The sequence below is a fragment of the Coregonus clupeaformis genome, chromosome 35, assembly GCF_020615455.1.
Source record: "Coregonus clupeaformis isolate EN_2021a chromosome 35, ASM2061545v1, whole genome shotgun sequence".
NCBI classification, from domain to species: domain Eukaryota; kingdom Metazoa; phylum Chordata; class Actinopteri; order Salmoniformes; family Salmonidae; genus Coregonus; species Coregonus clupeaformis.
In genome coordinates, this window is record NC_059226.1 from 13,198,456 (window position 1) to 13,222,098 (window position 23,643).

Here is a 23,643-nt window from a genome sequence, read left to right on the forward strand (position 1 = left end):
TGGGGGATTGGAAGTGATGCAGACAATTACATTGATAGAAGATACAATCTATCTGCAATATTAAGCTGATCCATCCCCCCGAAATAAATAAATAAATAAATAAAATAAATAAAAAATAAAAAAACATTATACTATGCTATTATAGTTGGTTCTGTTATGTAGAATACTGTGATCATTATGTGATCTTGCAGACATTGATTCAGCTTCATCTAACGTTGATCTAACTTCGCCTGAGTAGCCTGTTCTCTGAGCGTAAAGTAGAGAATATACAAATGCACAGAACGTGATCCATCCTGCCGAGTGGCGCAGTGGTCTAAGGCACTGCATCGCAGTGCTAGCTGTGCCACTAGAGTTCCTGGTTCGAATCCAGGCTCTGTCGTAGCCGGCCGTGACCGGGAGACCCATGGGGTGGCACACAATTGGCCCAGCGTTGTCCAGGATAGGGGAGGGAATGGCTGGCAGGGATGTAGCTCAGTTGGTAGAGCATGGCGTTTGCAACGCCAGGGTTGTGGGTTCGATTCCCACGGGGGCCAGTATGAAAAATAAAAAAATTATGTATGCACTCACTAACTGTAAGTTGCTCTGGATAAGAGCGTCTGATAAATGACTTAAATGTAATGTGCAGTCAGGAAGCTTCTGATCTTTTAGTCAGACTAAAAGACAAAAGATCCCGAAAAAGAAGGATCCGCAGCCACACCATTAAAATAAAGATAAGTGTCCATCCATACCTCCTCAGCAACAGCATCTCTGTAGAACCTCAGGGTTTGGTCAGTCAGGATGAACCAGTGCTTCTTCCACTGCAAGATAGATAACAAAAAAACAATTAAAGAAATGGAATTCACATGCACAAACACAGATATAAAGTTTATAAACACTAACCTGCCCTTTGTCTGTCCGTCTGGTCATCCAGCCCTTTTTGAAGTTGAGGAGGTCAGGCTGGGAAGGGGGAAATGGTCATAATTTTAATGTAAAAAAAATGCATAATAATGTACGCCGGTTGAGCTAAATCAAGCTTACCCCACATTTGTAATATTAGGCCAGTTTCCCCAGACACAGATTAAACTTTGTCCTGGACTAAAAAGCATGCTCAACGGATAATCTCTTTGGCTGGGAAACATTATGTATTGGACACACCCAGGTCTAGTTTATGAATGTGGAGGTCCCATGGCCCCCAGACTTACCGTGGCTGTGGTGGCCATGGCCTCTGCTGCTCTCCGGTCCAGGGACTTGGAGCGGCGGTAGCAGGGCATGGTTGGTCTGGAGACACCTGGGGCAGAATGCTTCAGAGCAGAGTCCAGGGCCTGCTCCTAACACATACAGAGAGGAGAGAACTACAGCTGAGCACATATCTAATTTTATCAATAAAATACTTTTTTTCTTTTTCTTTCATTGTGTAATCAGGAGTTGCTTAATGTTGGGTGTGTGAAAAAGCACTTTGGTGATGACATTTCACTTCCTTAAATATGATCCTTCATGTTCGTTCAGTGGGGTCTTTCTCTAACATATCATTAACATTATATCTAAAATGTTGGATTTCGTAACCTAATATATCTGATAATAAGCACTGAGCTCTGTGGACACTTTTGAGGATTTAAAACAACAGGTTGTGTGGATGTCGGATGCTGTCGGAGGAGGTCGTCGGGTAAGCTTGGCGTCGGGTAAGTTTGGCTTTATACATAGCTTGGGCTTTGTCGAGTAAGGCTTAATCTATGTATTTAGATTGTAGTTAGGTATTGTAGGTAGGTATCGTGGGTTATTGTATGTAATTATTGTAGGTTAGTACTGTATTCGGCGGTTCCGGATGTAGCACGAAGCTAGCTAGCTAGCTAGCTAGCTAACTCACCACCTGGACTAGCTGGCGAGTAGCTATTAGCAACGGTATAGTTGTTTCACGCCTGAGAGTGCTTGTAATTACGCCAGCTGGCTGCCTACAATAATTACATACAAGAACTGCCTACCATTCAGCTGTTTTCTAACCTCATTGTCTGAACCGTTAACGTTAGGTAGCAAGTGGCTACTGTGCTTGAAATTTAGCTAGCTTGTTGCTACCTGGATAGCTACTAGCAAACAATAGCTGGAACGACCGAGCGAACAGACGCGAACTGGCCGAGTCAATTCAGTGGCTAGCTTTGCACTTGGCTAGCTAACAGTAGCTGCTAGGGGTAAGTCATAACCTACACTTGTGTTTTGTTTTTTACATATTGATAGCCCGAGTCGTTCAAGGAATTCGGGACATGGGTGACTAGTTAACGTTAGTTTGGCTCTCTTTGTGTTCGTGCCGTGAAAGGAGGGGTTCTTCTTTGTCTGAAAGCAATGGCTAGCTAGTTTGCTAACTATTCTAGCTAACTAACTGGCTGAATAAGTTGACGACGGACTCGCTCAAGCTGTCGGGACTAACCCACAACGTTAGACACGGACACGAACGATCTGCTTGCGTGTTGATACACTGGTGGTTTGTTGTGGCTGAGTATTGGCGCTAAACCGTGTTGTTGGAGACCGGCATGCTAGCTGGCTGTGGCGTCTTATGACGAGGTGCCCGGACGTTTTTCACGGAATAATACTGCACCTAGTTAGCTAGCTGAATAAACTAAGTTAGTCTATTCCTAGAAAACATTGAACCTCTGTAGTTTACAACAATTATAGTTTCTGAGGTGGAAGTTGGGAGAGTTATATTTGGGAGTTGTGGTGAGGGAGGCCCCGCTCTCTCCTTTCCCAGATGTTTAGTTCATTTCATTCTGATCTCCTCTGCATTATTGTAGCCATCTGCTGCAGCCTGTCAACTATGCCTCTGCCTATCCCTGTTCTCTCCTCTCCGCACAGGCTACACAAACGCCTCACACCGCGTGGCTGCTGCCTCTCTAACCTGGTGGTCCCTGCACGCACGACCCACGTGGAGTTCCAGGTCTCAGGCAGCCTCTGGAACTGCCGTTCTGCTGCCAACAAGGCAGTTCATCTCAGCCTATGCTACCCTCCAGTCCCTCGACTTCTTGGCGCTGACGGAAACATGGATTACCACTGAAAACACTGCTACTCCTGCTGCTCTCTCCTCGTCTGACCATGTGTTCTCACATACCCCGAGAGCATCTGGTCAGCGGGTTGGTGGCACAGGAATCCTCATCTCTCCCAAGTGGACATTCTCAATTTTTCCCCTGACCCATCTGTCTATGTCCTCATTTGAATTCCATGCTGTCACAGTCACTAGCCCATTTAAGCTTAATATCCTTGTCAACTATCGCCCTCCAGGTTCCCTTGGAGAGTTCATCAATGAGCTTGACGCCTTGATAAGTTCCTTTCCTGAGGATGGCTCACCCCTCACAGTTCTGGGGGATTTCAACCTCCCTATGTCTACATTTGACTCATTTCTCTCTGCCTCCTTCTTTCCACTCCTCTCCTCTTTTGACCTCACCCTCTCACCGTCCCCCCCTACTCACAAGGCAGGCAATACGCTTGACCTCATCTTCACTAGATGCTGTTCTTCTACTAATCTCACTGCAACTCCCCTCCAAGTCTCCGACCACTACTTTGTATCCTTTTCTCTCTCCCTCTCTCTCCCTCTCCTCCAACACTACTCACTCTGCCCCTACACAGATGGTAATGCGCCGTCGCAACCTTCGCTCTCTCTCTCCCGCTACTCTCTCCTCTTCCATCCTATCATCTCTTCCCTCTGCTCAATCCTTCTCCCTCCAATCTCCTGATTCTGCCTCCTCAACCCTCCTCTCCTCCCTTTCTGCATCCTTTGACTCTCTATGTCCCCTATCCTCCCGGCCGGCTCGTTCCTCCCCTCCAGCTCGGTGGCTTTCCTCCCCTCCAGCCCGCTAACATCAAGGCGGTGACCCGATCCTGTAGGTTCATGCTATACAACATTCGGAGAGTACGACCCTGCCTTACACAGGAAGCGGCACAGGTCCTAATCCAGGCACTTGTCATCTCCCGTCTGGATTACTGCAACTCGCTGTTGGCTGGGCTCCCTGCCTGTGCCATTAAACCCTACAACTCATCCAGAATGCCGCAGCCCGTATGGTGTTCAACCTTCCCAAGTTCTCTCACGTCACCCCGCTCCTCCGCACACTCCACTGGCTTCCAGTTGAAGCTCGCATCTGCTACAAGACCATGGTGCTTGCCTACGGAGCTGTGAGGGGAACGGCACCTCCGTACCTTCAGGCTCTGATCAGTCCCTACACCCAAACGAGGGCACTGCGTTCATCCACCTCTGGCCTGCTGGCTCCCCTACCTCTGCGGAAGCGTAGTTCCCGCTCAGCCCAGTCAAAACTGTTCGCTGCTCTGGCACCCCAATGGTGGAACAAGCTCCCTCACGACGCCAGGACAGCGGAGTCACTCACCACCTTCCGGAGACATTTGAAACCCCACCTCTTTAAGGAATACCTGGGATAGGATAAAGTTATCCTTCTACCCCCCCCCCTTTACTCCAAGGTAAAGTGGTTATCCCACTGGCTATAAGGTGAATGCACCTATTTGTAAGTCGCTCTGGATAAGAGCGTCTGCTAAATGACGTAAATGTAAATGTTAACATTTCATGGTCATCCTCTTCCAAGTTGTTTCCGCAGGTCGCAAATACCAAATTAGCAAGACACGAGCTGAATTAAATGTAAAAGGCTCAGTGCTCCGTTGACATTTCACAGAGATACGCTTGTTTTTGTGAGAACTTCGCATTAATATGAACAGCGTATACTAAAATATGAAAATGCTACCTGTCATGTCTCAAAATAGATATCTATTTTACTTCTATATTGTTTTATGTCCTCCGGATTTAAGAAGAAAGATGACGAGTTCAATGGTAAACCTGTCAGGCAACCTGGCACAGCATCCAGCCTAGCTGACGCGAAGCTATTACCCAGATTTTTGACAACTTTTTTTCTCTGGCCTCCATTGATTTAGTCACCCTAATTTTGACCATCCTACAAGTGTAAAAACTCCAATAAGTTTTAAACGGATTATGATAGAGACAAGAGGACCATTGGTTTTCTTAGATGATTATCTACACTTTTTTACCCATTGGCCAAAATATGCAGTTTTGATTGGACACCCTACTTAATGTCTCTTCAGTTTCAACAGCAATGTCTATCTCCACATATCTCACAAGACAGGTACTTGGTAGTCCAAAGCAAAATGAATGTGATCAATATACTGGTAGTTTGTTGCGCTATAATCAGTTTTCCAAAAATGGTCAGTGTACCTGTTTTTTGCTTATCTGCGGTCTGCTGTGTCGGGTCTGGCGTGTAGTGTTGGAGAATGATGAGGAAGAGGAGGTGGGCTCAGATGAAGAGCTGGTGTCCATGTTGTCAACGTGATCACCCTCTAACTGGTCTATGACCTGCGACCTCCTGATGCCAACAAACAAACACACAGAGTACACATCTCAATGCTTAACTCAATTGACTTACAAAATGCAAAAGTACCCAAACACATTCCCTTAAAATACACACAGAGAACAACACATATCAATGCTGAACTCAAACAACTTCCATAATACAAAAGTACACAAACAGATTCCTTTAAAAATGTACAGTTTAAATGTTTAGTGATGTAATTTCAGCATGGCAATGATAAGGAAGTACAGAGGCAAAAGAATAGGTGTGATGATAGGAATGGATTTGGTAATGTAGGGGTGAAGGCTGGAGCCCCATGTTGTGGTTGGAGGATGGTTTGGAAAGAGGCCAGCAGTGACATGGTGGGTGGGGCTCCAGGCGACCTAGAAGGACAGGGAAAACAACAAAGGAGTATTCTGTGTGTTTAGAACATATGAACATAAAAACAGAAGATGCAAGTTTTGAGATGGTGAACACCACAGCTCATGTGGCAGAAAGAGACTAGAGATTATGACAGCATCAATTCTGCTCAGTCAGTCTGCTCTGTCAGTGATCAGCGACGTGAGAATAATTTATGCTCTCAAACACCACTGTGACAAGAAGTCTGACCTGCGTTCAAACAGCCTGTTGAGCTGGTCCCTGCCAGGGCTGTCTGCTCTACCCTGCACCAGACTCCCTGCCTGGCCCCCGAAGGCCCCCATCATCTCCCTGTCATCCAGCCGTCTGGCCCTGGGCACGTCAGCAGACCACACGTACTTCTGTCTCCCCACACTGGGACCCTGGGGGTCGGCACCCTGGTCCTCAGCCCGGCCCTCAGCCCGGCCCTTGTCCAGCTTCACCATGCCCCTGGTAGACTCACCACTCAGCCAGCCGAAGGACGTGCTGGTGGCAGAGCATCTTGAGCCGATTGGGGACCTGCCAATCAGGGCCTGAGAACCAGGGGAGGAGGAGGAAGAGCAACAGGAAGAGGAGGAAGAGGAGGAAGAGACGGGAGAGGCCAGGGGACCGTTGATGGGGAGGAAGACAAACCTCAGGGGGTCCCTGGGAGAAACACCAGACAGGGACAAAGATGGCTGCCAGGAATCTGTAGCTGGTGTGTTCTTCTCTAGGGAGGAGCATCCACTCTCCGCCCGAGACTTGGGTCCGGAATATAGAAGGAATTGTTTGGCATCTGGGGAGGGAGTTCCAAGGAGAGGGAACAGGAGAAATATGAAAAAGAGGGAGAAGAGGAAGGAAAGGTTTTACCTGCAATACAGATAAGTCAATGGGAATAACCAGTAAGTTGTAGGAGGATTTTAGCCCATGTAGCTGCACTCTGTAAAATGTGCATACAATTAAAGTGGGCCACCAACATGTACAGTGGGGGAAAAAAGTATTTAGTCAGCCACCAATTGTGCAAGTTCTCCCACTTAAAAAGATGAGAGAGGCCTGTAATTTTCATCATAGGTACACGTCAACTATGACAGACAAATTGAGATTCTTTTTTCCAGAAAATCACATTGTAGGAATTTTAATGAATATATTTGCTAATTATGGTGGAAAATAAGTATTTGGTCACCTACAAACAAGCATGATTTCTGGCTCTCACAGACCTGTAACTTCTTCTTTAAGAGGCTCCTCTGTCCTCCACTCGTTACCTGTATTAATGGCACCTGTTTGAACTTGTTATCAGTATAAAAGACACCTGTCCACAACCTAAAACAGTCACACTCCAAACTCCACTATGGCCAAGACCAAAGAGCTGTTAAAGGACACCAGAAACAAAATTGTAGACCTGCACCAGGCTGGGAAGACTGAATCTGCAATAGGTAAGCAGCTTGGTTTGAAGAAATCAACTGTGGGAGCAATTATTAGGAAATGGAAGACATACAAGACCACTGATAATCTCCCTCGATCTGGGGCTCCACGCAAGATCTCACCCCGTGGGGTCAAAATGATCACAAGAACGGTGAGCAAAAATCCCAGAACCACACGGGGGGACCTAGTGAATGACCTGCAGAGAGCTGGGACCAAAGTAACAAAGCCTACCATCAATAACACACATTACGCCACCAGGGACTCAAATCCTGCAGTGCAAGACGTGTCCCCCTGCTTAAGCCAGTACATGTCCAGGCCCGTCTGAAGTTTGCTAGAGTGCATTTGGATGATCCAGAAGAGGATTGGGAGAATGTCATATGGTCAGATGAAACCAAAATATAACTTTTTGGTAAAAACTCAACTCGTCGTGTTTGGAGGACAAAGAATGCTGAGTTGCATCCAAAGAACACCATACCTACTGTGAAGCATGGGGTGGAAACATCATGCTTTGGGGCTGTTTTTCTGCAAAGGGACCAGGACGACTGATCCGTGTAAAGGAAAGAATGAATGGGGCCATGTATCGTGAGATTTTGAGTAAAACCTGCTTCCATCAGCAAGGGCATTGAAGATGAAACGTGGCTGGGTCTTTCAGCATGACAATGATCCCAAACACACCGCCCGGGCAACGAAGGAGTGGCTTCGTAAGAAGCATTTCAAGGTCCTGGAGTGGCCTAGCCAGTCTCCAGATCTCAACCCCATAGAAAATCTTTGGAGGGAGTTGAAAGTCCGTGTTGCCCAGCGACAGCCCCAAAACATCACTGCTCTAGAGGAGATCTGCATGGAGGAATGGGCCAAAATACCAGCAACAGTGTGTGAAAACCTTGTGAAGACTTACAGAAAACGTTTGACCTGTGTCATTGCCAACAAAGGGTATATAACAAAGTACTGAGAAACTTTTGTTATTGACCAAATACTTATTTTCCACCATAATTTGCAAATAAATTCATTAAAAATCCTACAATGTGATTTTCTGGAGAAAAAAAATCTCAATTTGTCTGTCATAGTTGATGTGTACCTATGATGAAAATTACAGGCCTCTCTCATCTTTTTAAGTGGGAGAACTTGCACAATTGGTGGCTGACTAAATACTAATTTTTTCCCCACTGTACATGCGTGCATGTGTCTGTGTGTGTATAAACAGTCAGGAATTATCTGTCCCGAGCTGGGGCTTTGTGGTTTCCCCGGTGTGTCCAAACTTTTGACTGGTAGTGTACATATATTATAGATTTTTTTGCTGGCCTACACACAAAATAATGTCTAAGTGGAATTATGTTTTTAGAAATTTGTATAAAATAATAAAAAATGAAAAGCTTAAATGTTTTGAGTCGATAAGTAGAGTAGAGTATTACTTTATTAATTCCTGTTTGGGAAATTGGTTTATCACAGCATGCATCATCAATGACTTATAATGACAGAACACGCAACAATGACCAACACCTGATAAAAAGCAGAATAAAAAATAACAAACACATTAAGACAAAGGCACATGCCTAAAAGAATAGTCTGATTCAAGTGCTGATTTTTTTTATCCTACTCTGGGGAAAACAGGCAACAACATTTTCCAATAGAAAGACCCCATAAAACAGTTAATCAATTACACTCATTAAAAAGCCTCATGGCTGTGGGTAAAGATGACTGTCTAAACCTCGCTGTGGAACCTGCTTCTAAAGCTGCTCCTGAGTTGCATTAGAGTGCTGTGGAGTGGGTGGGTGTCATTTTCCATGATCATGTGTGTCTTTACTTGCGGCCTTTTTATGAACATGTCCTGCATTGATTCCAGGCTGCAGCCAATTGTAACACTGGCTTCGTTAATGATTTTGTCAAGCTTATTTAAGTCTCCCTTAGCTAAATTCCTTTTCCAGCACACAATGGCATAGGTCACTACACTCGCCAAGACACTGCTATAGAAGATACGAAGCATGTTGTCACATATATTAAAAGATCAACAGTAAGCTTCATTAAAAAGTAGTCTGGATTGGGCTTTTTTGTGAGAATTCTCCTTCCAGTTCAGTTTGTTGTCCATTATTACACCCAAGTACTTATAAGAGTCAACAGTGCCAATCTCTTCACAATGAATAGAAATGGGATAAAAAAACATATTTATTTTTCTTAAAATCTACCACTAGCTCCTTGGTCTACAGTACATTTGGCCTCACACCATTTCACAAAGGACTCTGTTATATCCCTGTGATGAGCATTGTCTCCTCTCATGACACAGCTGACTAAAGCAGAGTCATCAGATAATTTCTGTAAGTGGCTCAGTTCATTGTTGTGTGTGAAGACATTTCTATAAAAGGGTATTCAACCCCTTTGTTATGGCAAGCCTAAATACACTACATGACCAAAAGTATGTGAACAATTGCTTGTCGAACATCTCATTCCAAAATCATGGCCATTAAAATGGAGTTGGGACCCCCTTTGCTGCTATAACAGTCTCCACTCTTCTGGGAAGGCTTTCCACTAGATGTTGGAACATTGCTGCGGGGACTTGCTTCCATTCAGCCACAAGAGCATTAGTGAGGTTGGGCACTGATGTTGGGTGATTAGGCCCGCAGTCGGCATTCCAATTCATCCCAAAGGTGTTCGATGGGGTTGAAGTCAGGGCTCTGTGCAGGCCAGTGAAGTTCTTTCACACCGATCTCGACAAACCATTTCTGTATGGACCTCGCTTTGTGCACGGGGGCATTGTCATGCTGAAACAGGAAAGGGCCTACCCCAAACTGTTGCCACAAAGTTGGAAGCACAGAATCGTCTAGAATGACATTGCATTATGTAGCGTTAAGATTTCACTGGAATTAAGGGGCCTAGCCCGTATCATGTAAAACAGCCCCAGACCATTATTCCTCCTCCACCAAACTTTACAGTTGGCACTATGAATTTGGTCAGGTAGCGTTCTCCTGGCATCTGCCAAATCCAGATCCGTCCGTCGGACTGCCAGATGGTGAAGGGTGATTAATCACTCCAAAGATCGTGTTTCCACTGCTCCAGAGTCCAATGGTAGCGAGCTTTACACCACTCCAGCTGACACTTGGCATTGTGATCTTAGGCTTGTGTGCGGCTGCTCGGCCGTGAAAACACATTTCATGATGCTCCCAAAGAACAGTTCCTGTACCGACGTTCCTTCCAGAGACCGTTTAGAACTCGGTAGTGAGTGTTGCAACCGAACGAAGACAGACGATTTTTACGCGCTACGTGCTTCAGCACTCGGCAGTCCCGTTCTGTGAGCTTGTGTGGCCTATCACTTCGCAGCTGAACCGTTGTTGCTCCTAGACGTTTCCACTTCAAAATAACAGCCTTTACAGTTGACCGGGGCAGCTCTAGCAGGGCAGACATTTTACGAACTGACTTGTTGGAAAGGTGGCATCCTATGACGGTGCCACGTTGAACGTCTCTGAACTCTTCAGTAAAGCCATTCTACTACCAATGTTTGTCTATGGAGATTGTATGGCTGTGTGCTCAATTTTATACACATGTCAGCAACGGGTGTGGCTGAAATAGCCAAATCCACAAATTTGCAGGAATATTTTTTAGGACCGGTATACGCTCACACCATTCCAACACAAAAAAAATCTGCTTTTTAACATAGGTCATGAACAGTCAAAATCATGTTTTTCATTACATTTGATATTTGGATGAAACAAGATCAAAGTATGATGACCAAAGTATGAAAAATGACTTGCTTCTACATTGATAAAGTTTGATCATAAAGTTATTAGTCCCCTCCCACATGTCAAACACTTGGATTCAGGAGGCGAGATTATTAAGGGGATAGAGTAACCTAATTTAAATAAGTGCCCACTTGTAACCAACATCGGAGAAGGCTTGTTTGCGTAGGGGCATGGTTTATATAGCTAGATAGGTACAGTCATGGTCAACAGTTTTGAGAATGACACAAATATTAATTTTCACAAAGTCTGCTGCCTCAGTTTTTATGATGGCAATTTGCATATACTCCAGAACGTTATGAAGAGTGATCAGATGAATTGCAATTAATTGCAAAGTCCCTCTTTGCCATGAAAATGAACTTAATCCCAAAAAAACATTTCCACTGCATTTCAGCCCTGCCACAAAAGGACCAGCTGACATCATGTCAGTGATTCTCTCGTTAACACAGGTGAGAGTGTTGACGAGGACAAGCCTGGAAATCACTCTGTCATGCTGATTGAGTTAGAATAACAGACTGGAAGCTTTAAAAGGAGGGTGGTGCTTGAAATCATTGTTCTTCCTCTGTTAACCATGGTTACCTGCAAGGAAACACGTGCCATCATCATTGCTTTGCTGTCACGGGGTGCTGAAGGTGGGTGTGGTGCAGGAATCAAGCGCAGGACGCAGAAGCTAAGTCCAAAAGACTTTAGTGAATTATTCACGTAGTAAACGAGCACAATAAGCCCGGAGGCGAAATAAAGGCGCACACAGGCGTCAAACAAAAGGCGCACTAACATGTGCGAAAACCTCTCCAAACAACGGAGGGAAGTACGTAGCTCAGAACACCAAAACAGAAGAGCAATCACACACAACACCATACACACACAACGAGAACTAAATAGGACACTAATGAGGACTAACTAGACACAGGTGTACAACATCAAGACAAAACCAAACGAACATGAAACATAGATCGGTGGCAGCTAGTACTCCGGGGACGACGACCGCCGAAACCTGCCCGAACAAGGAGGAGGAGCAGCCTCGGCCGAAACCGTGACAGTACCCCCCCCCCCCCTTGACGCGCGGCTCCAGCCGTGTGCCGACCCCGGCCTCGGGGACGACCAGGAGGGCGCGGAGCAAGGCGCGCGGGATGGTCCCGGTGGAACTCCGACAGGAGAGATGGGTCTAGGATGTCCCTCCGCGGCACCCAGCACCGCTCCTCCGGGCCGTACCCCTCCCACTCCACGAGATACTGGAGACCCCCCATCCGGTGTCTTGAGTCCAAGATGGACCGAACGGTGTACGCCGGAGCCCCCTCGATGTCCAGTGGGGGCGGAGGAGTCTCTCCTATCTCACCTTCCTGGAGTGGACCAGCTACCACCGGCCTGAGAAGAGACACATGGAACGAGGGGTTAATATTCTTATATTCAACAGGCAGATGTAACCTATAACACACCTCGTTCAATCTTCTCAGGACTTTAAAAGGCCCCACAAACCGCCGACCCAGCTTCCGGCAGGGCAGGCGGAGGGGTAGGTTTCTGGTAGAGAGCCAGACTCGATCTCCGGGTGCGTACACCGGCCCCTCACTGCGGTGGAGATCGGCGCTCGCCTTGTGACGACGGATGGCCCGCTGCAGGTGGACGTGTGCAGAATTCCACGTCTCCTCCGAGCGCCTCATCCAATCATCCACTGCAGGGGCCTCGATCTGGCTCTGCTGGCAAGGTGCCAGAACCGGCTGGTAACCTAACACACATTGGAAGGGGGTTAGGTTGGTAGAGGAGTGGCGGAGAGAGTTCTGGGCCATCTCGGCCCAGGGAATGTACCGAGCCCACTCCTCAGGCCGGTCCTGGCAATACGACCTCAGAAACCTACCCACATCCTGGTTGACTCGTTCTACCTGCCCGTTACTCTCCGGGTGGTACCCTGAGGTAAGACTCACCGAGACCCCCAAACGCTCCATGAACGCTCTCCATACTCGGGAGGTAAACTGGGGGCCTCGATCAGACACTATATCCTCGGGTACCCCGTAATGCCGGAAGACGTGGGTAAATAGTGCCTCTGCGGTTTGTAGGGCAGTAGGAAGACCCGACATAGGGAGAAGACGACAGGCCTTAGAGAACCGGTCCACAACGACCAGGATGGTGGTATTCCCCTGAGAGAGGGGAAGGTCTGTCACAGAATCCACCGAGAGGTGGGACCATGGTCGTTGTGGAACGGGCAGGGGTTGTAACTTACCCCTGGGCAGGTGTCTGGGCGCCTTACACTGGGCGCACACCGAGCAGGAGGAGACATAAAACCTCACATCCCTGGCTAACGTGGGCCACCAGTATTTAGTGCTAAGACAATGCACTGTCCGGCCAATACCCGGATGTCCAGAGGAGGGTGACGTGTGAGCCCAGTAAATGAGTCGATCCCGAATCTCGAGCGGAACGTACTTCCGACCCTCAGGACACTGTGGAGGGCTGGGGTCGGTACGCAACGCTCGCTCGATTTCGGCATCGACCTCCCACACCACCGGTGCCACAAGACAAGACTCCGGTAGTAGGGGAGTAGGCTCAACGGACCTCTCCTCCGTGTCATACCGCCGGGACAGCGCATCTGCCTTACCATTCTGGGACCCAGGGATGTACGTGATTTTAAATACGAACCTGGCGAGAAACATGTTCCATCGAAGCTGGCGAGGGTTCAGTCTCCTCGCTGCCCGGATGTACTCCAGGTTCCGATGGTCAGTCAAAATGAGGAAAGGGTGTCGAGCCCCCTCAAGCCAATGCCTCCACACCTTAAGGGCCTGAACTACAGCTAACAGCTCCCTGTCCCTGACGTCATAATTTCGCTCCGCCGGGCTGAGCTTTTTAGAGTAAAAAGCACAGGGGTGGAGTTTAGGTGGCGTGCCGGACCGTTGAGAGAGTACGGCCCCTATACCGGCCTCAGACGCGTCCACCTCGACCTGAAAGGGTAATGCGGGGTCCGGATGCGCCAGCACCGGAGCCGACGTAAACAGGTCCTTCAGTCTCCTAAAGGCCCTGTCCGCATCAGCTGACCACTGCAGGCGCACCGGACCCCCTTTCAGAAGGGACGTGATGGGAGCTGCCACCTGTCCAGAACCCTGGATAAACCTCCGGTAGTAATTCGCAAAGCCCAAGAACTGCTGCACCTCTTTGACAGTGGTTGGGGTTTGCCAATTACGCACAGCTGACACACGATCCACCTCCATTCTCACCCCTGACGCGGACAACCGATAGCCCAAAAAGGAGACCGACTCCTGGAAAAACAGACATTTCTCTGCCTTGACATATAGGTCGTGCTCCAACAGCCTCCTCAATACACGACGCACCAGGGCTATATGCTCGGCTCGGGTAGACGAGTACACTAGAATGTCATCAATGTACACGACCACCCCTTGCCCCTGCATATCCCGGAAAATGTCATCTACGAAGGATTGGAAGACTGATGGAGCATTCATCAACCCATATGGCATGACGAGATACTCGAAATGACCTGACGTGGTACTAAACGCTGTTTTCCATTCGTCGCCCTCCCTAATGCGCACCAAGTTATACGCGCTCCTGAGATCCAATTTTGTGAAAAACCGCGCTCCATGCAATGACTCCGTCATGGTCGCAATCAGAGGGAGTGGATAACTGTATTTCACAGTAATCTGATTGAGACCACGGTAATCGATGCACGGGTGCAACCCTCCATCTTTTTTCTTCACAAAAAAGAAGCTCGAGGAGGCGGGAGAAGTGGAGTGCCGTATGTATCCCTGTCTCAAAGATTCGGCTATGTAAGTTTCCATAGCTTTTCTCTCCTCTTGAGACAAAGGATACACGTGGCTCCGTGGGAGCGCTGCTCCTGCCTGGAGATCAATCGCACAATCCCCCTGTCTATGAGGAGGCAACTGCGTCGCCCTAGCTTTACTAAACACGAGAGCTAAATCCCCATATTCAGGCGGAATGTGCAGTGCGGGCACTTGGTTTGGACTTTCCACCGAAGTCGCCCCCACGGAAACACCCAGACATCGCCCCTCACACTGAGCAGACCACCCATCGAGAGCCCTCTGTTGCCACGAAATAGCAGGGTTATGGGTGCTTAACCAGGGAATTCCCAGCACCACCGGGTACGCAGGAGAGTCGATCAGATACAACTGTATAGTCTCCTCATGACCCCCCTGCGCACACATCCTAAGTGGCGCTGTGACTTCCCTAATCAACCCCAACGGGCGGCTATCTAAAGCATGAACGGGAAAAGGCTTGTCAACAGGTAGGAGAGGGATCCCTAAATCTAAACAAAACTTCTGATCAACAAAATTCCCAGCTGCGCCTGAATCTACTAGCGCCTTATGCTGGGAATGAGGTGCAACCTGTGGAAAACAAACAGGTATACAAAAGTGCGCAACAGAGAGCTCTGGGTAAGTGGGGCGTCTACTCACCTGGGAAGGCTCCCCAGTGTGTGGCCTGTTGTCTCCTCCCTCGGGGAACCCTCCCCAGCACCTGGCCGCAGTGTGCCCTCCACGACCGCACTTGGTGCAGGGGACAGGCCCCCTCGGGCTCCTCCTCCTCCTTTCTCTAGCGCCAGCACCCCGAGCTCCATAGGGCTCGGCTCGGAGGTGCCGGAGGGTGGAATGGACGGACCCCCACTCGGGGACGTCCCACGGGTGGCCAGCAGGGTGTCCAGACGGATGGACATATCGACCAACTGGCTGAAGGTGAAATTGGTGTCCCTGCAGGCCAACTCACGTTGAACGTCCTCCCGTAGGCTACATCGAAAATGGTAGATGAGGGCCCGTTCATTCCACCCTGCGTCTGCCGCTAGAGTCCGGAACTCCAGCGCGAACGCCTGTGCGCTCCTCCTCCCCTGTCTCAGGTGGACTAGACGCTCCCCCGCCGCTTTGCCCTCAGGTGGATGGTCGAACACGGCCTTGAAGCGACGGGAGAACTCGGCGTAGGAGATGGTGGTGGCGTCCATCCTCCTCCACTCGGCGTTGGCCCATTCCAACGCCTTGCCCGTGAGACAGGAGATGAGGGCGGAAACGCTCTCGTGTCCCGAGGGCACCGGGTGTACAGTGGCCAGGTATAGCTCCACCTGCAGGAGGAACCCCTGACACCCGGCAGCTGTTCCGTCATACGCCCTCGGGAGCGAGAGCCGAATCCTACTGGGTTCCGGACCTGGGACTGGTGGACCGGCCGATGGGGGTGGCAGGGTAGGTGGAGGTGTGGGTACCCCTCTGGACTCCCATCGGTGCAGGGTGTTGATGACGTCCTGTAGAGCGGTCCCCAGTTGTCGTATCTGGTCATCCTGGCCGCGGACATGCTCCTCCAGCGACTCAGGCGTGACTGTTGCTCCTGCTGATTCCATTATTAAAGGTGTGTGATTCTGTCACGGGGTGCTGAAGGTGGGTGTGGTGCAGGAATCAAGCGCAGGACGCAGAAGCTAAGTCCAAAAGACTTTAGTGAATTATTCACGTAGTAAACGAGCACAATAAGCCCGGAGGCGAAATAAAGGCGCACACAGGCGTCAAACAAAAGGCGCACTAACATGTGCGAAAACCTCTCCAAACAACGGAGGGAAGTACGTAGCTCAGAACACCAAAACAGAAGAGCAATCACACACAACACCATACACACACAACGAGAACTAAATAGGACACTAATGAGGACTAACTAGACACAGGTGTACAACATCAAGACAAAACCAAACGAACATGAAACATAGATCGGTGGCAGCTAGTACTCCGGGGACGACGACCGCCGAAACCTGCCCGAACAAGGAGGAGGAGCAGCCTCGGCCGAAACCGTGACATTTGCACAAAAAGGGCTTCACAGGCAAGGATATTGCTGGGCATCTGGAAAAAAGCTTGTCCGGAGAAGACAAGGTGAGCGCTACCATCAGTCCTGTGTCATGCCAACAGTAAAGCATCCTGAGACCATTCGTGTGGGGTTGCTTCTCAGCCAAGGGAATGGGCTCACTCACAATTTTGCCTAAGAACACAGCCATGAATAAAGAACGGTATCAACACATCCTCCAAGAGCAACTTCTCCCAACCATCCAAGAACAGTTTGATGACGAACAATACCTTTTCCAGCATGATGGAGCACCTTGCCATAAGGCAAAAGTGATAACTAAGTGGCTTGGGGAACAAAACATTGACATTTTGGGTCCATGGCCAGGAAACTCCCCAGACCTTAATCCCATTGAGAACTTGTGGTCAATCCTCAAGAAGCGGGTGGACAAACAAAAACCCACAAATTCTGACAAACTCCAAGCATTGATTATGCAAGAATGGGCTGCCATCAGTCAGGATGTGGTCCAGAAGTTAATTGACAGCATGCCAGTGCGGATTGCAGAGGTCTTGAAAAAGAAGGGTCAACACTGCAAATATTGACTCTTTGCATAAACTTCATGTAATTGTCAATAAAAGCCTTTGACACTTATGGAATGCTTGTAATTATACTTCAGGATACCATAGTAACATCTGACAAAAATATCTAAAAACACTGAAGCAGCAAATACTTGAAGACCAATACTTGTGTCATTCTCAAAACTTTTGACTATGACTGTACTCTACTGGTGCCAAAATGTCACTGTAGGGTGTCAGCAAATATAATTCAGTTTACACTGTCATCTATGGCAAAGACATTTATGTCTCCCCTTTCATCTGTGTCTGGTGTTAGCTAGTTACTGGCTAGCTAGGTCTTCAGCCAGCATGGAACAGAAGGGAGGAAGGGTCGTTCAAAACACTGATGCAGTTGTCAAGTCAACACATCCGTCAGTGTTGCTGTGAACCGCATCCCAAGAGACATGCCAAACGGGAGATCATTGATGCAATTTCAATATTGTTTGAGTTGCTTTGTGTATCACCAGATTTGCTTGAGATGATTTTACTGCAACACTGCATCCAAGTTTCTTGGCATTTCAAAGAGCTGTCCATCAAGGTGAGCTCATGAATATAAGCTCCCCGCCCACTCAGCCTGTCTTTTCAAACTTCCTGGTAGTTAGCCATGAGAGAAAAAGTACTTTCCCAAATTCTGAGCATTTCTATCCCCCCAAAATATTATGGGTGATATTTTAGTCATTCTAAAGGTTATTTTACATGGGAATCAGAATCGGAATCTGATAATTACCATTTTTTGGAAGGAAAACTATTTCACTCATATTGTGAGTAATTATAGGTCATATTTCATAGAAATCTGTAAACAGTTACCTTAAAGCCACAACTTCCCAGATAAGTGTGCATGCACCTACCGACTCACCTACCCCCTGCCCAAATACCCATTACACCTTTGCAAAATGAAGTTCAACCATAACATTTGTGTTGGAAGATGGGTATGCAACAAGGTATGTGACAAAGTATACAATGTGCATGCTATCTTTTCAATTATTGTACAGTGTAATCCAAGAACATTTGTAATCCTTGGATGGACAATAATGTTTTATTCTAAAATGTACTCAAACTGAAACCTGAAAAAGGGATGCACAGCAAAAACATATATTGTGCCTAATACTTAAATTCAATGGAGTTGTCAAGGACTGCATCAATTTTTTTCAGGAATTGTGAGTTGGGCAATATCAATGTAGCCCTTGGCACCTAGTGGCTGGTAAGAGATTAACAATGTCATAAATACGTGAGTGGAACCTTTCAGATGGCAGCTTTGGTTCCGCAAGGAGGACAGGGAAAAGTTGTGTGTGTGAAACTTTTGTTTCTTGTTCTGATAATGTTTTACCGCTTGCTAAAGTAAACGATAGCCATGTAAAACAATGATTTGTGTTTCAGTGATGTGTTTGATGCTGTTTTGAGAAGTAATCAACGCTGTCTGTCTGCTGCCTACTCAACCGTTTTGTTGGTTGTGTAGGCTGGGAGAGATTATGGCTTACCAACTTTAAAGGTATGCACGTTTAACTTTAATATGATTTGAGTCTATTTGATAATGTTGTGTATTGAATAAAGTATTAAAGTTTTGATATTGCTATTGTGTAAGTGAACCGAGGTTATAATTATGTTTGTATTTTTCAGATAACTTTGGAGCAGCCTTTCACTGCTCTTAGGTTTAACAGTAGTTCGTGTCACATATGTTAGATTTAGTTTTTACATTTTCTTTGTTCTATGTTTATATGTTTGTCTTATTTTGTCACCCCTTCTCCAGAGACCTTCAGGGCTGGCTGTCTTTTGGTTATAGAGTAGCAGCAAGTCTTGTGAATTCACGTGTGTACTTTTGTATGCTAATTATCACAAAGTGTGTTATCATCTTTCAGAGTGTTTCATGTCCAGTGTGCCATCTTACAACGAGTGTGAATATACTTTATAAAAAATGTGCATGATATTCTCCTAGAAGAGTTTTACATGCAAGGCTTGAGTCTTGGTATTATTTGTTGCCCTGTCCGCTAATTCATTGTGTGTGCCCTCTAAGCTGTAGTTCCAGCCAGTTACTCTGTTCATGTTGTGGTGACCGGCCTTATGAATTGTATTTATTGCCTCTTTTCTGTAATAAATCTTGGCACTTTGGTTAACTCTGTTTGTCATTTATTTGACATACCTGTGTATAACTTGCCCCGAGAACATCGCCTCGTTACAAAAAGGTGGCATAGCACAGTTTACATAAAGTTAACACAATACCATAAAAACGAGCACAAATCACCTCACACACAACTCTCTCACACAAACAGATGCACAAACAAAAACACTTACAGCACTCCATTGCATAGAAAAACAAGCATGAACACACATTAAAGCCACACAAACCATCAAAGTTTGTCATGATGTATATGATCAGAGTGGGCCACCAATAAAACAAACAATGGACCATGTATTTGCTCTTACCGTCTCTGGAGATGGTTTGGCTGAGCTGGCTGAGAGAAGCACTGCCACTCATGGAGGGAGACGAGCCACAGAGAGAGGAGGCGGTGCTGATGGATGGGGAGCTGCGGCTGCTGGGTAGGGTTCGTCTCCTGCCTCCGATCCTCTGCTGTTGCTCCTCCTGGCACCGCCAGGACCGACCGGTCGGAGTCTTCTCCACCATGGCTTTGCTAGCGCTGCCGTGGCGGCTAGCGCTAACACTGTCGCTAATTTTGCTGATATCGCTTTTGCTGATGCTACAGCTAGGGCAACTGCTGTAGCTACCACTAGCGCTGCCAGCACTGCCGCTAGTAGCACTGCTGTTACTTTTCATGCTTAAGGTATTTTTCCTGCTGATGCCCGGCTGGTCAACTCCACTGGTCACTGCCACCTTAGCTGGCCCGGGTTCCTGGAAAGAAGAGTGAGAGAGAGAGAAATAAATAAAGAGGGAAGAGAAGGAGAGAGATTGAAAGGATGAAAGACAGATAGAGATTGAGTCCGAGCGAGAGAGAGAGAGATAATGTGAGACAAACAAGAGGGAGAGAAGGAGGAGGAATGATGATGATGCAGGAATACATTTCATTAAATCTGTGGAGACTCCAACTGCCACTACTTGACCACCAAAATAAACAGTTACCTATCTGCCTTGACCACGCTCCCCGTCCCTCGTCTCTTCCAATCACACACCTCATCCCCTATATAGTCCAGTCAGCCCCTCTCCCTCATGTAGTTTAATGTCCCACGGAGCAGCACCAAGTCCCCTGTGTGCGTCCCAAATGGCAACTTATGGACCCTGGTCAAAAGTGTTGCACTATATAGAGAATGGGGTGCCGTTTGGGACACGGCTGCTCTTCCACCTCTCAATCCCATCAGCCTGGGAGGGGAGTGCCCTTTAATCCTGATCAGATCGCTGCAGCTAATTCTGTTAATGTGGCCATCTGACTGGGCCTTTAATCACACTTGTGCACACAGCCGGCTGACCAACAACGCTAAAAGTCCCCTCCCCTCCCCACATACACACATACACACAAGCAAGTGTAAATCACATACACAAGTCTGACTAAAGCTTAATTACACTAGAGCACAGGATGCCATCAGACAGACATTCTAGGAAGACGGAGCGCCATTGGGAGATGTGCAAATCCTGAGAGCTGCAACCTCACCAAGCACACACACACACACACACATAATAATCAATCAGTAGGGCCATCTATCTGTGACTGCACCACTTATAAAGCAGGGTAAAATCAATTGGCTCCAGCCTCATGCCAGGAAAGTCCTGACTCTGCTACTGATGCAGTCATAAACTACCTCTTTAGTTCACTGCAAAATCAAAGTTTTCCCAACCTTTTCGGACCTCAAGTAGTCTGTCAAGATGAGTCTACATCCCACAACATCCGTTGTGTAGTTTCAGCTATATACAAGTTGTCTGAATTGAAATAGAATTCATCCCAGCATTGGACATACTAGATATCATCTCACCATGTTGTTGACAAAGCTATAGAGGTTGAACAATGAGGAAAATAAGGCGGGTTTACAGTATCTGTGGGTGTGATGAGTCAGGAGACAGGGTCTACCTGGGATGTGGGCGTGTCCACTTTCCTCTTCTTCTTCTGGGTCAGTTTATGGGTCTTGGGGTATACAACGAGGGCCTCCTGCCACCTGCTTGAGAAAAACACATATTGTTATAAACATACACACACAAACAACACAGTATCAATTTAAATAGATACACACCAAAATCACACACAAAACACACACAGCACACACACACAACCAGCTGCACACAACAAGCCGAAATGTTGAGCATGGCTGATCTCCAACTGTTTGTTTCTGTGTATAGGCTAGTGCGTGTTCGGTGTTTAACGGCTAATTATATCTATTGTAGAATAATGTGTACTCAGAGTCAAGTTTATAGAGGTCAGCTTCAGTAGCTAACCAGTGTGTTAGGCAGCAGCCTTTGGCAGGAGAGTAGTGTTGACTACCTTGGATTAAACTCTTTAGATCTAGATTGCTGACTGAAACACATAGGCTGTGTTTACACATGCAGCCCAATTCTGATCTTTTAACCAATTATTGTTAAAAAAGCTGATCTGATTGGTCAAAAAAACAATTAGTGAATAAAAAGATCAGAATTGGGCTGCCAGTGTAAACGCAGATGTGGACTGGAGAGGAAACACTTAGCCATTACTGTTTCATGTGTAATGCTTTCAAATATATTATTGTATACTTGAGGTGCACTTGATTAAGATTAAGCTTGATCGTGTGCAGGATGGGTGGAGTTTGCAATTTTGGGAGTATTCCAATGGTTTGGGTCAGGTTTGGCACAAACCACTAAGCAACAGCCAGTTCTGATGTAAACCGATTCCATGGTAACGATAAAGCATTAAAAGGCCACTGAGGTCAAGAAGGCTGTGCTGTCCTTACAAAATGGCTGCCATCCAGACTGGAATAGTATTACGTATAGAACTAAATTAGCCCTTAAGGGGATTAAGGCTTTAAATGAACATTTCATTAGTGGTAAAGAGGTTCACATCAAACGACTTTCAGTCATATGTAGAAGAAGTTATAGTGAGAATTCTGTTTACTGTAAATTCCTTTTATGTGTTTGTTTTCTAAATAGTTGATAGTTACTTATATGCCAGACATATGCCAGACACATAAACCTTAAGGTTTGAGTCACAGACTTTCAGAAGCTGCCGTCAAATAATCTTTGGATAGACATAGTTTCAATGAAATCCAGACTCTTGCGGATCACAATGACAAAGTATCGCTCCTACAGATCCAAATTGTTCCATGCACATTTAACATTCAGAAATCAAAAACATTATGTTGGACTATTATCATGAACCAGACAATACCTAATATCACCACACAAGACCTCTAGAGCTTTCAAACTAATTTAACTCATATCTACACAAATGGAGTGCAATTCCCTTTTCTAACCCTACAATATTCCCATGTCTACATCTAAATATTCAGATTTCTTACTTCTGTTTCCTGGACATTGTCTAGTCTCAGAAAAGTAGTTATTCCAGAAGAGATGTCCACAATAATCCACACCAGGCACAAAAGATCTCTATCTCAAAGGAGGAATGACCAAGACCGAACAATCCTTAAATATCAGTAATGTCGAACAAAGAAATCCAAATTGAGATCGCAAGAATTCACAAGTATGCCATTCAGTCAGTCTTTAGGATACATAGCCATACACAAAAAGTCAGGAACTCAAGTAGACACACCAATCATGCTGCACACACACACACACCTTGGTGCACACACATACTTACACACACAAACACATTAACACCCCCCCACTTTAATCCTGTTCAGACAGAGTTGACACACTACATTACAGTCTTACTGGATTAAGCAAAGATTCCTTCAGATTTACAGCCTAATGACAAGAAAACGAGGATGAGAGAGGAACAGGGAGACAGTGAGTGAGTGATGAAGGAGATGGGGAGCGAGAAAGAGAGATAGAGAGACTCAGGAAGAACAGACAAGAAGGAGACAAGAAGGGGTTGGTAATATTTCCATAAAATATCTGTGTTAAAGGCTTTAACCCTTGCTAAACACTAGAATCCAGAAAGCCAAGCCCATCAGCATTGAACTTGAACTGAGGGGACCTGTATCTAGTCTAAGTCAGAGAGGCTTACTCACTGATGAGGCTCAAGTTGGTAGAGCATATCGCTTGCAACTCTGCAGTCAGGATAGTGGGTTCGATTCCCACTGGCGCCACACATACAAAAATGTATGCAAGCACTACTGTAAGTCGCTTTGGATAAAAGTCTCTGCTAAATTGGATATATAATATTGACTGGGTAAATGGGGAGTGAGAGGAACATTAAAATTAGGCTCTAAATCAAAACCTTTTTCCCCAAAAGCCACCACACAGCTGCAGCTTTAGATGTATTACACTAGAGGGAGCCATCAGCAGTGTGTGTGTGTTTCCCTCTAATCAAATGATTGCCTACTTGCTGT

The 23,643-nt window shown here is 46.6% G+C and overlaps 1 protein-coding gene across 1 annotated transcript in view; it reads right to left on the reverse strand.

Moving 5' to 3' along the window:
• LOC121551151 (centrosome-associated protein CEP250-like) overlaps positions 1-22,881 on the reverse strand; it is a 77,221-nt gene extending 54,340 nt beyond the window's left edge. Inside the window, exons 1-8 of the mRNA XM_045210830.1 lie at positions 22,651-22,881; positions 21,237-21,321; positions 19,645-20,068; positions 6,357-6,498; positions 5,195-5,342; positions 1,182-1,307; positions 880-936; positions 729-797 (exon numbers count right to left, since the gene is read on the reverse strand). Coding sequence (XP_045066765.1) covers positions 729-797; positions 880-936; positions 1,182-1,307; positions 5,195-5,342; positions 6,357-6,498; positions 19,645-20,068; positions 21,237-21,321; positions 22,651-22,667 — 1,068 coding nt within the window. The 5' untranslated portion in view covers positions 22,668-22,881. The remainder of the gene's footprint in view (positions 1-728; positions 798-879; positions 937-1,181; positions 1,308-5,194; positions 5,343-6,356; positions 6,499-19,644; positions 20,069-21,236; positions 21,322-22,650) is intronic.
• Between the last annotated feature and the right edge of the window lie 762 nt (positions 22,882-23,643).